The sequence below is a fragment of the Microcaecilia unicolor genome, chromosome 7, assembly GCF_901765095.1.
Source record: "Microcaecilia unicolor chromosome 7, aMicUni1.1, whole genome shotgun sequence".
NCBI classification, from domain to species: Eukaryota; Metazoa; Chordata; class Amphibia; order Gymnophiona; family Siphonopidae; genus Microcaecilia; species Microcaecilia unicolor.
The window spans coordinates 194,974,078-194,987,809 of NC_044037.1; the positions used below are offsets into that span (position 1 = coordinate 194,974,078).

The following is a 13,732-nucleotide window of genomic DNA, read 5'->3' on the forward strand; positions in this document are numbered from 1 at the left end:
ATTGTGGTGGGTGTAGGGTATTGGGCTCTGTGATTTCATTAGCTTGTGTTACAGTCTCACGATGTGGGTAGTTGGTAGGCTCTTCTCCCATGGTGCTTTTCCCCCTGCCTACTGGGTCAGAGTGTGCCCTGTTGTGTTTCCTGTTGTAGTCCATGCGGTAGTGGCCATTTTTGTAAGCCAGTTTTAGTTCCCTTTCCTGTGTTAGCCACGTTAGACAACTTAGTTCTTACATTGAGTGTGGCTGAAAGAGTGCATTGTACAGCATTCTGCCAGCTCTGACCTACTGCTAATCTCAGTACCAGGGAGACTCATTGCCAGTGGGGCACAACCTCTGCAGTTTTTTTTATTTATTTATTTTACATTTGTACCCCGCACTTTCCCACTATTGGCAGGCTCAATGCGGCTTACATGGGGCAATGGATGGTTAAGTGACTTGCCCAGAGTCACAAGGAGCTGCCTGTGCCTGAAGTGGGAATCGAACTCAGTTCCTCAGTTCCCCAGGACCAAAGTCCACCACCCTAACCACTAGGCCACTCCTCCACTCTGTGAGTAAGAGTGCTTATTCCAATAAAGGACGTTTTCGGAGAGATTAGTCTTCACGTATCAACTGGTGTGCCAATGTTATACAGCAGCAACAAGTCCTAGAGGCCTGCGTGTATGCAGGTCCCTGGAGCACTTTTAGTGGTTACCGCAGTGCACTTCAGGCAGGTGGACCCAGGCCCATCCCCCCCCACCTGCAACACTTGTGATGGTAAATGGGAGGCCTCCGAAACCCACTGTACCCACATGTAGGTGCCCCCTTCACCCCTAAGAGCTATGGTAGTGTTGTACATTTGTGGGTAGTGGGTTTTGGGGGAGGGGGGTTGGGAGCTCAGCACCCGTGGTAAGGGAGCTATGCATGTGGGAGCTTTTTCTGAAGTCCACCGCACTGACCTAGGGTGCCCAGTTGGTGTCCTGGCATATCAGGGGGGCCAGTGTACTACCAATCCTGGCCCTTCCCATGACCAAATGGCTCGGATTAGGACGTTTTTGAGCTGGGCGTTTTTAGTTTCCATTATCGCTAAAAAAAAACAAATGCCCAGCTGAAAAACGTCCATTTCTTCGAAAATACGGTCTGTCCCGCCTCTTCAAGTACCCGTTTTCGGACATAAACGCCCATGGAGATAGGCGTTCACTTATGCCCCTCCTGGTTTACTAGCAACAGATGCATAAAAATTCCTCCCCCCCCTAGTTGCTGTGTTGGTAGGGCACTCCTCTGCACAGCACAGAACCACCTGCCTCTCCCCTTTTGTTCTGTGTCCTGGAAATCACATGGTTCCCCCCTCTCATATAGTGTATTCCCCCTGCAGTGTTCCAGCAGGACTCACTGCATCGACTGTCTTCAAGGTTTGGTTTGTAATTAGCAGGAGCTGTTCCTCAGAGGGTTCAGCTCTTTCCTTTGTAGTATGTCCTTTGAGAAATGTCCCTTAACATGGTAAGTAAATTTGCTAGCACTCAGGAAACATGTCTGAATAAAACTTCTTTGATATCAGTGAAAAAGTCTTGTGTGATGCCTTTTATGTGGTCCTATTTATGCCGTTAACTTTAACTAGTTAAGGGCCGACTCCGCCCTGGACACCCCCAAAGTAACTGAGTGCTATCTGGGCATTTTCAGTGGCACTTAAGCGGCACTATGCCCGGTTAGCCCTGGACTGGCAATTTAAACAGTTGTTTAAATCATTTTAAATATTGGGCCAGTTATTAATATTTTGGTACATTGGGTTACTGCAGAATGATAATGAAGTGTTCTCTCAGCAGCTATTGCCATTGAGTAAGAACTATAGATGGTACTGTTTAACAATCACCTAGATACTGAAGGAATGTATCCTTTTCTTCAGAGTTCACTGACACGGGATGTCAAAACTGTAACAAAACAGGATGCATTTACCCAGTTCTCTTTAACTGCCATACTGGGCCGGTATCCCATTTCCAACAGTGGCCAAATCCAGGTTGCAAATACCGAGCAGAATCCCAAAGACTAGCTAGATTCCATACTGCTTACTCCGGGGGATAAGCAGTGGCTTTCTCCAAGTCTTCTTTAATGGGTTATGGAACTTGCCAAACCTTTCTAAAACCCTGCTACGTTAACTGCACTTAACCAGATAAGTCTGGCTGCAGAAAATGTTTGTGGTCATTTCTAAGCCTGCCTTTTATGTAGTTGCACTGAACCATACAAATTTAGTGAGGTTACCACTAAACATTGCACAACCTGTCTAGACTATCTCTTTCTTGGACAGGATTCGGGCTGTGGTCCGGAAGTTTTATCGTGTTCCTCCTGATGAAGTGAACAACGAAATGTGGTCTCGCATAGAGGAACAAGGAACTAGAGGAAGTTAGCATGATCGGAATGATTATGTAAAGTGGCTCCGAGGGAAGCTGTTTTCAAATCTGGCACCGCACCCATTCAATATATGGACTGTAATAGCTGAATCCCGTTTAGTGGGAATTTGCTGTTTGCCTGTTATGGGCTTCTGATATGAACTTTAATATATTGACTCTAACACATTGATTTTGTTTGTAGCTGCATACATATATTTTTAATGTATTGCAGTTAATGATAGATACAGAGAGTAAGTTCATTTGACATGTATTAACAGCATCTTATGAAGCTATATAATTGCAGATGATAAAATGATTATGTGGATAGTGAGGTTGGATGGTTGTGTACGGTTGATGGTGTGAGAAGTTCGATATGCAGAGTTCCTTTGGACCATTTGGTGTGTGTGGATTATAATTGCGCAGTTATTTTTCATTAAAGAATGATATTTATTTGAGTTGGAGTACCTTTGGATTATTTCTATCTCTTTCTTACCCAGCTGAATTTGGGCACTAATTTCGAAAAATAAAGGGAGAATTTTGAAGGTAAGAGGTAGATATTTTGAATACAGCAGAAAGGGTCCAACTGACCTATGCTTTCCACCCAGTAGTAGGCCTTGTCTGTGTAAGCTCTTCTCATCTTTAATTGTAATTGTAGTTTCAGCTTAACGCCTTTCTGCAACTGCTTCTCAGATTGTCTAGCATTTTAGACAGATGGGCTATAAAGTCCCCCAATACTACTACCTGTTCTCCCCAATGTCTTACCACCCTTTGTAATTTGTAGGCAGCTTACTGAATTGATTTAGAACAGCTACATAAATACCTCAGCATCACCTGAAGGCCCCATTATTTCACAAATGGCTCTTTTCAACAAATGCAGCTGGGTGGTCGTTAGTATCAGTGCACCATGTTGTTCCAATTATTTAATTCTAGTGTGAAATTTCACCTGCAAACCTTTTACAACTCCAGAGCTCAAGGGAGAGAACGCAAATCGACAGAGTTGAGAAGCCAGTTGACTGGTGTAAGAGGAAGACGTGACTGGGCTCATCTTCAGAGATACCCTGGTGGGAGGCGAGCAGGATCAGAACTTGTTATCAGTGTATGTAGTTATGTAGTGTCAGACTCACATCCTTGAATACAGGAGAAGAATTGGGTTCCATCTGTGCTTGGTTTCCTTCTGCTGCTGAGTTCCGGAACAGGCATGGAGCCAGGTCCAGCTGGAGTCCAAACTCAGGATCCATAAACAGCTAGGGAGGTCAGTTCTTGGATGTTGATTAGAAGTATTTCTCTTGAGCTGTGCCTCCTTAATCCTAGTTTTGAAGTTAACATGCAAGTCTGTTTTCAAGTTGTCCTCGGTGCTCTTTTTAATATACTTCCCCTTTTTATTTTGTAGTTGTGCTGTTTCGTACTCTTCACCCTTGGATAACAGCAGATTGAGGATGGGCCTCACTGACCCTGGCATCTTTGTGGTTGAGTGCTGAACTTGTTTCAGTGTGTGCTGGCATAGGGTGGGGCTGTTTGGCCATTCCCCTATCTGTACCGCATACTACAGCAATGTGGGGTATATATACAGATTACCTGAACACCCAGAAGATCTGTGAACATTACAATTATACCAAAGAGCTGTCCAAGAAAGAAAACTCTTTCCGTCAGGTCATCCCCACCATCTTCATTATAATATGTTGCTTCATTATCTTGGAGAACCTGTTGGTACTGGCCTCGGTGTGGAGAAACACAAAATTCCACTCAGCCATGTTCGTCTTCATTGGGAATCTAGCCTTCTCAGTCCTGCTCACTGGAGCAGCATACATTGCCAATATCTTTCTCTCTGGTGAGAGGACATTTACGTTGACTCCAGTTCAGTGGTTTATCAGGGAAGGCACCGCATTCACTACCCTGTCAGCATCAGTCTTCAGCCTGTTGGCTATTGCCATTGAGCGCCATGTAGCAATCACCAAAGTGAAGGTCTATAGTAGTAACAAGAACTGCCGGATGATCTTGTTGATTGGGGCTTGTTGGGTCATCTCCATAATGATCGGCGGCCTGCCTATACTGGGCTGGAACTGCATTGAGAAACTAGAGGAGTGCTCCACTGTTTTCCTTCTCTACACCAAGAAGTATATCCTCTTTGTGGTCACCATCTTCAGTGTCATCCTCCTGTCCATTGTCATCCTCTACGTACGCATCTACTTCATTGTCAAGTCCAGCCAGGCTGAAATCTACTACTTATCATTTGTAAAGCGCTGCCCCCCATACGCTGGCACTGCTGAAGTCTGTCACCATTGTCCTGGGGGTCTTTATTGTTTGCTGGCTGCCCGCTTTCTCCATCTTGCTGATGGACGTCTCCTGCGCAGTAAAGTCTTGCTCCATCCTGTATAAAGCAGACTTCTTTTTTGGCACGGCAACTTTGAACTCAGCCATGAACCCTATCATTTACACACTGAGGAGCAAGGACATGTGGAAGGAGTTTGTGCGGGTTCTCTGTTGCTGGAGTGCCCTGTGGAAGAGCAAAGCCTCAGATCATTGTATGATGCATCTCCGCAGCTCCAGCTCTCTATAGCACTGCATGCATAAGCATGAACTTCCTAGCTCCCCTATAACGCGGGAGTGCGCAACATTTGTGTGACCTTTTTGGGTGGGGGGGGGGGAGGTGGAAAAATATCAGTATTTTTATGTACTTACAGAACAATAAGCAGTACAGAAATGAATAATAATTCTGCTGTGGAGAAGTCATTTCAGTCATTCTGGTCATCTTTATTTCAAAAGCTGCTTTAGCACATAGGGAACAACTAATAAGTTTGCGAAATAAATTTTGCTGGCATGTGCCCTCTTTCCTTCCCTATAGCTGTGTTATGGCAGCAGTGGGAATTTTCCGCTATGCAAAATGTGGGAGAAGGGGGTGCTGTTTTTCTACATTTTTTTTTTAATTAAGAAATGCAGTTCCAGTAATTCAACAGACCCTGAAGGATGTGTTCTTATCACATAGTAGATACCTCCCAATCCTAGGCAGGGTAAGCAGAAGCAGTCAGCTTTCTTTACACGGTCCTTTCTTCCAACAGATGCAATGTTTCAGATAGTGTAAGAGGCAGGCAAAATGAGCTCTCTTGTACCATACGAGGAATAGCTCACAGCACCCAGCAACTGTTGCACAAGATGAAGGCTTGCAGGGCTCCAGGCCATCGATCTAAACAAGGAAATGGAGATGTGAAGTCTCTAGAGCTGGGTGGGTGTGCTCTCCCCTTGCTTCTTCTGACCTTACTGTTGCTTCTGCAGAATATTTAGCAGTGAGCCTTAGTTTGTTTGCTAAGGTGACCCCTTTCCTGATAAAAGATCAGCTTAGGAATTGCTACCTGTGCTTTAAAGACAATCTGCTGGGCACCGCCTTGGGTGAATGTCTTCATAAAGGTGGTTTAAAAAAAATCACAGTATAAAAAAAATCCCCAAATAAATACTGTCTCAGGCAGGAGCTTAGTCCAAAAGTGTTAATTTTGCACAGGGGTGGGAGTCACTAGTGGAAGACTGTGAAAAAGTAGAATGCTTCACCTGTGTAGAGGATCTTTCAGGAGGATACTGCAGGAGGTATCACAGTAGCACACAAGGGAAAGTGGTCACTTTTTAAAAAAATCAGTTTGAGACATGCAAATCAAGAGAAACGGTGCATTATTAATTTCACACTCTTAATTAGTGTACATGTGGATGCTGAAGCACTAGGAACTTGACACTGGAACTGAATGAGGAGAAAGGCCCTGCGTGGCTGACACTAAGCTTTAGGCCGGCTTTAGCATTGCCTCCTGGCTCCACTTTTGCTCAGATGATCTGATCCAGACTTTACCCCAGGCATGCCGAGACTTATACTTCTCATGCCTTAAGGATAGCCTGCCACAGAGCAGAGCAGGGCCGAATCAACCTGTCTGGAAAAAGCTGGAGCCTCAGCAGAAGTGGTAGAAGACTCTCTGCAGCTGGAAGTATCCATTTTGTGCTCGGAGCAGAGCAGTATTGCCAGATACCTTCTCCCCCTCCACTGTGGGAAACAGGGGTCCTTCTCCCTCTATTGACTGTTCAGCTGTTGCTGGCACACAATGTATGCCCTACGCAACCCTGTTTGAATATAGCTAGATTAGATGGAATCTGGGTCACCAGTTTATGGAGTTACCTAGCTAGAATTGTCAGCTGCCTTGAGGAGCCGTTTCAAGGAGAAAATGCCAGGCTGCAGACTTCAAGATCCCCTATCCTTGTTATAATGCAATACCACTTTGTATTTTTCATTCCGGAAATGGCGATCACCACTACGGCATACAGTAAGCCACATTGAGTCTGCAAAAAGGTGGGAAAATGTGGGATACAAATGCAATAAATAAATAAATAATGGCACAGCTTCTGTATCTCAGTTACAGCAGACTAGACACTGCTCCCTTGTGGTGCTGAGTCTTGGGACGAACAAATGCCAGCACTGCCAAAGACCTATAGACAAGGCCAACACACAGCAACAAAAAATAAATCCAGTTACAAGCAGGAACAAGAAAACAGAGCATCAGTCAGATTGACTCTGGGGCATTTCTGCATCTAAACACTGGGGCATATTTATAACTCACACACAGGTCAGGGCAAGACACATGTAATTATGAGTAGGCTTTGAAGAAGGTTTATCCTCCTACTTGCACTACTTAATCAAAGTGAAACAGTGGGATGGTCCCGGGTGATGGTCGCTCAGTCACTCCCTTAGATTTTTTTTCCACGCCAAACTCTGTTCTGGAAATTCTGGTCCAGAACAGGGTGTCGATATTTACATACCATGTATGTAAACAGGTGGTTATATCACACACCTGCTTTCTTTTTCTTAAAAAAATATATGTATGTTTGGGAAACGATTAATGAGAGTGCTGTGTTAGTTATTCTAAAATACTGGTGCTTCACTTAACTGTCATCTTTAATAAGACCCTCTGTAAAATATAGATCCCCTACCTCCAGCGTGGGGCTCTTTCATAGCACACTATTCCCAACCCCTGAGCTTACTGATAACTCTTTATCATAGAAGGGAAAGTAAACTTCTGCAGCACTGTATTCAGAAAGGCAATTTCAAGAACTGCTGCATGTCTGTGTGAACTGCTTCATTTGTACTACAGAAAGGTGGTATATCAAATCCCATTATCCTTATCCTTACCCTTCTATTACGCATAATAAATGCAACATATAAAATGCTAGGAATTAAGAATCAAGCAAGTGTTTCATAACCTTGTTTTCTCCAGAAGACCTATGGTTTAGATATGGCTTGCTACTCATAGGAGCTGTCCAGATCATGGTGCTGAACAGCACTAATATGTTCAAACATAAGAGGTTGCTATTCCAAGTGTTCCCTGGTTTTTGACATGAAGCCAACAAAACACTGCCCTCTCTGTCTGGGCCAACTGTCACCTGTACAAAGGTTGCTCAAATTAAAAATCACCAGCACTGGGACATTCTAACCCCCCTGTTTACTAAGCTGCTTTAGCAGCTGCCACTCGGCAATGCTGACACAGCTCATTCAAAGTGATTGGGCTGTGTCGGCATTAGCGTACAGCAGCCACTAGTACAACTTAGTAATCAAGGGGGTAAAAGTGTCGTTAATTTTAGTCAGGTCAGCACTGTTATTCATAGCAGAGTACCCGAGTTACTTGGATAACTAATGTTGACCAAATAGTTGTCCAAATATTAAGATCTGAGGGTTTATGCTTCTCATTTATTCATGATTCTAAAAAAGAAGATTGTAGAGAGAATTTTAAATTGCCACTTACTGCAGTGTGAGCAGAGATCATTACATTTCATTTGGATTGGGTAAGGACTTTGATGATAGCATATAAAACCTAGTGAAATAGTCCAATCAATCATTCACAAGCAGTGATACATTTATATTCCTATTGGTCAGCTCTCTGTTACACCTCTGTTTGCCCCCAGGCCCTGAGATGGCTCAGAGTGCATTCAAGTATGTTACTATCACTACAAGCTCAGTTTCCGTTTTCTTGACATGCAGTGCTGTTAATTTGTTTTTATGTTTCAATCTGTTTATTGAAAATTTCACCCAGAGCAAATAAGAAATACAAGCATAAGGGAATGGGACTTCATATACTGCCTTTCTGTGGTTACAATCAAAGCAGTTTATATATTATATACATGTACTTATTTGCACCCAGGGAAATGAAGGGTTAACTGACTTGCCCAGAGTCACAAGGAGTTTCCCAGGATTAAAGTTCACTCCACTAACCACTAGGCTACTCTTCCACTGCACAAATCTAAAATATAAAAGTCCTAGCAACCAAGACACAGCCAGAAAATGCCAAGTTAGAAAAATAAAAGAAAATGTAACTAAAATAGGGACCCCCCCAAAAAAATTTATTCCCCTTTACCTTCCCACAAAATACCTGAAAGAACAATAGACTAGGTGGAACAGAAAACATTAAAGCCATCTAAGAACTAAATGTCCAAATTGTTCAAAATAATTGAATGCACTTGGGCAGTAAGAGTGTCCACAAATGGTGCTCAAGTCTTGAGAAATCACTTCTAAAACATACAACCACAATGCTCAACAGACATACACTCCATCCGCAGCAATTCATGCATTTAATTACACCATTTTGTTAAAGTAGGGGCTTCTGGTGGATCCATTCCATGATGCAAAGCTTGGCTATCAATGAAGCGTTTCACAGAAAAAGACATGAAATGTGGTTCCATTTTCTGATCATAGTAACATTGTCCAGCAAACAGACCTGAGATGTCATTGCCAATTTAATTGATACATATGACTCAAATATGCCCTGTTAATTTGTTTTTAATTTTGAGAGCCAAACACTCATACCGTAGCACCTTTCTGATAATGTCTGGCTTGGGTTGAATTACACTTCAAAATGTTAGATAACTTTGAAAATAGAGAACTAATGTCCTAGGGAGAAGTTCTCAACCCAGTTCTCAGGACACACTCATCCAGCTGGGTTATCAGGATATCCACAATGGATGTACATGAGATAGATTTGCGTGCACTGCATCCATTGCATACACATCTATCTCATGCATATTTATTGTGGATATCCTGTAAACCCAACTGGCTGGGTGTGTCCTAAGGACTGGGATGAGAATTCCTATCCTAGGGTGAAAGTGAGTTGGTGCATACCAAGGGATACCTCTTCGATTTGAAAAAGATTTGGTGGTATGTGAGCTCCTTGTATTGTAATGCATAACTGACAGTGTAAGATGAACATGTTAATTGAATATACTCAGCAGCATACTTACAATACACTTAGGGCCAGATTCTATATATGACACTTTAAAAATCTGTTCGGAACTCATTTTTGACTGAGCGTAGTCTATACGTTTTAGGCACGGTATATAGAATGTACTTAGTTGATATAGTGCCTAAATCTACATGCATCCATTTACACCAGTGAAAACCTGGCATAAATCCTGGTGCATAGATTTATGTACATTGGGCCATATTCTATAACTATGTGTGTAAATGTCATGTCCCCTACCTCAATGCAAGCGGCATCCTCGGGCTGCACGGGGTCCCGTCAACACGCACACTTGACTGGCGCAGCCCTGAGCCATGTGTGTGTAGTTCTTCTCTGGCTGCAGGCTCCTTGATTGCTTTGCTTCCATGCACCTGGGTCTGCTCTCTCTCTGCCTGGCTTCCAGGCTCCTTGATTGCTCTGCTTCCATGCACCTGTGTCTGCTCTCTCTCTGCCTGGCTTCCGTTGCTTCTCTCCTATTGGTCTTCTGGTTCCTCTTGTCCTATGGCTGTGCTCCTTCTCCCTGCTGGTCCCTGCTGATGTCCGATGCCAGCACTTTATCAGCTGAGCTCTTCCTGGACTCTATGCTTCAGCTTCTACTTTGGTAGGTGTTACTTGCTCAGTAATGTGCTTGTTCTCTACTTTGTCCCTCGTTGCTGACTTTGCCTGTGCCTGGATTACTCTCTTGCCTGCTGCCTGCCTACTGACTTTGCCTGTACCTGGATTACTCTCTTGACCCGCTGCCTTCCTACTGACTTTGCCTGTACTTGGATTACTCTCTTGACCTGCTGCCTGCCTATTGACTTTACCTGTGCCTGGATTACTCTCTTGCCTGTTGTTTGCCTATTGACATTGCCTATACCTGAATTACTCCCCTGCCTGCTGCCTGCCTGTTAACATTGCCTGTTCCTGGATTACTCCCTTGCCTGCTGCCTGCCTATTGACTTTGCCTGTACCTGGATCACTCTCTTGCCTGCTGCCTGTCTGGTCGTTACGTTCACCACCCCGCTTCCTGCTCCATCTCGTAAGCCCTGCAGGTCGCCCGCACCTAGGGGCTCAACCTCTGGGGAACAGCGGTCAGCGCAGGTGAAACCTGGGGTTGTCTGGTCACCAAGCAGAACCTGGTCTGAGTACCGGGCTCAGCAGCGCTGTACTTGGTACAAGAATTCAGAAGTCTGACAGTAAATTTTGGAATGCCCATTTCCCCACCCATAACCATGCCTCTTTTGAACTGCATGATTCATTTTGAAATGTGCGCTTTAGAATATAGGTGCAGTTCATCTACAGAATGCGTTTAGTGAGTTGTGCATGTAAATTGTAATTATTGCCAATTACTGCTCATTATTGCTTGTTAAATGCTGTTAAAAGTGCTGATTGACTTGTTAAGCCAATTAAGTTATGGGCCTAGTTATAGAATGTGCCTGGATTTCAGCGAGGATCTCTAGGCATGCTAGATAGAATTCCCAGGTTAGGGGCCCTTTTACCAAGGTGCAGTAAACACTAATGCATTCCTACTGCAATTAAAATTGTATACCACAGGGTGTGCTGAGGCATTCTGTGGTACTTGTGACATGTACACATGCTACTGGTACACAAAAAAATAAAATGTATTTTTCCTACAGGGAGCGTGGCTGGGGGGGGGGGGGGCAGAGAATGGGCGTGTATGCACTAATCAGATAGGGTAGCCACACTGGCATGCGCTAACTGATAACTGATTAGTGCATGATTAGCGTGTGAGCCCATACCGCCTACAAAATGGGTGATGGTAAGGGCCCACATGGTAATGGCCACACATTAATAGCAACTTTAGTGTGTGGCCATTAATGCAGAAAATAAAAAATCAGCTATTTTCTGATTATGGCAAAAAGTGGCCTTAGGGAAAGACCCAAATACGGGCATACTACGGCCACTTTTTGCTGCAGCTTTGTAAAACAGCCCCTTAAATCACATTGAATATCCACCCATCTTACTTGCTTATTAGATTTTTGAATATGGACCTCTAGGTCAGTGGTAGTCACTTCCATCATCAAGGGTCACCAGTAGGTCAGGTTTTCAGGATATCCCTAATAAATCTGCATGAGAGAGATTTACAAAAAATGGAGGTAGCAGGTATACAAATCTTCCCCATTCAACTTCATTAGGGATATCCTGAAAACCTGACTTGTTACAGCCCTCGAGGACTGGAAGTGAATATGATGGTTCTAGGTTTATCGGTTACTTGATTTTGCCTACTGTTTTGTTTGCATTATGAAGTTCTATAGTAGCATATTTACAACAAATATGAGAAAATACTTTTTCAATTAATGCATAGTTGACCTCAGGACACTGTTGCCAGAATAAGTTGTAAAAGCAGTTAGCATAGCTAGGTTTAAAAAAAGATTTGGACAAATTCCTGGAGGAAAAGTCCATAAATTGGTAAGAGGAAGACCTGGAAAGCCACTGCTTTTCCCTGGGGTTAAGCAGCATGGAATTTTGCTACTTTTTGGGACTTTACCAGGTACTTGAGACCTGGATTGACCACTGTTGGAAACAGAATACTGGGCTAAATGGACTTTGACCTGACCCAGAAGTGCAACTCTTATGTTCTTAATCAAGAGTCCATATCTAATCATCTTCAATTATTATTTGTTTTACCAAACTTAATCACAAAGCATAGTTTTCTTTCCAGACAATCTCATTATATCCACTTGCCTCTAAGAATTGTTACATTCCAGGTTAATCATTACATATGTTATATCTTATATCTGCTCATATGACATCATTGTTATAGCACTATGGAGCTCATTTTCAAAAGAAAAAAACATCTAAAAAGTGGCATAAAGCAGCATTTGGACATTTTTCTCACAAAAACATCTAAATCAGTATTTTCAAAACCTATTTTTCAGATGTTTTTCTATGCTGTTCGTCTGCAGTGTGTCCAAATCTCAAGGGGGCATATTAAGGGCATGACTTGGATGTTTTTCAGCCATAATGGAACAAAACAAAACTAAAACTAAGATGTTTTGAGCTAGGCTTGTTTTTATAACGAATAAGGCACAAATATGTGCCTAAATGACCAGATGACCACTGGAGGGAATCAGGGATGACCCCCCCCAATACCCCTCCCCTGTGGTCACTGACCCTCTCCCACCTCCCAAAAATGTGAATAAAAATATGACTTACCAGTGTCTATGACAGCCTCAGATCTTATAGCCAGATCTATTAGAACAGCATGCAGGTCCCTGGAGTATTGTAGTGGTTGGTGCAGTGCACTATGGAGTGGGGGACCCAGGTCCCTATCTCCCTCTACCTGTCACACTTGAAGTCACAAAAATCCTACTGTACCCACAAATAGGTGTCCCCTTCACCCATAAGGGCTATTATAGTGCTGTACAGTGGGAGCAGTATGTTTTGGGTGGGTTTTGGAGAGCTCAGGGGACAAAATAAGGGAGCAAAGGTGAGATGTGCACCTGCGAGCATTTTTATGAAGTGCACAGAAGTGCCCCCTAGGGTGCCCCATTGCTCTCCTGGGATGTCTGGGGGACCGGTCTGCTAAAAATGCTGGCTCCTTCTACATCCCAATGGCTTGATTTTCTATGTTTTACACTTATTTCTTTTCCCTGAAAATGGGTCAAAAAACAAAACGTCCAAAGCACAAAACCTTGTTTGAAAACAGTAAATGAACTTCTACTCTGAATTTTAACAATTGTAACTTCCTAATGCTATTCTTGGTGGCTTACCATGCCACAATAATTGAGCAATCTTAACCTCCAGAGTCTTATAAAGGGAATCCGTGTAAGGAATAAGTACTATACTCAAAATATAGGTCAGTTGTCTACAAGAATCTAAAATCTGAAAAGAAAGAATTAAAAGGATTCTTTTTAGGTACTTGAGGGAGAGAAAAAAATGAACACTTACTTCAAAAAACAACACAGCAATAAAAGAACATCCAGAAGGTGCACAGTGGTTCTAGCTAATATTTATTTTCAGGTTTTCCTATGACAAAGTTAAATTACCTGGATCTCTGTGGACTTACAGGTTCAGATGTGCTAAGAATAGAAATTAGTGGGAGAGTTGATGGGAGAAACTACATAAAAACAATGTTTTCTGAAAGCATAAACTAACATCTTATAAAATATTTT

General features: G+C 43.0%; 1 protein-coding gene across 1 annotated transcript; it reads left to right on the forward strand.

The window, feature by feature from the left end:
* Positions 1 to 3,909: 3,909 nt before the first annotated feature.
* Positions 3,910 to 4,962, forward strand: LOC115474419 (sphingosine 1-phosphate receptor 2-like). The gene is given in 2 exon segments (XM_030209871.1): positions 3,910 to 4,575; positions 4,577 to 4,962. Coding segments are annotated over 2 exon segments (1,005 nt in total). The 3' UTR covers positions 4,916 to 4,962.
* The last annotated feature ends 8,770 nt before the right edge of the window (positions 4,963 to 13,732 follow it).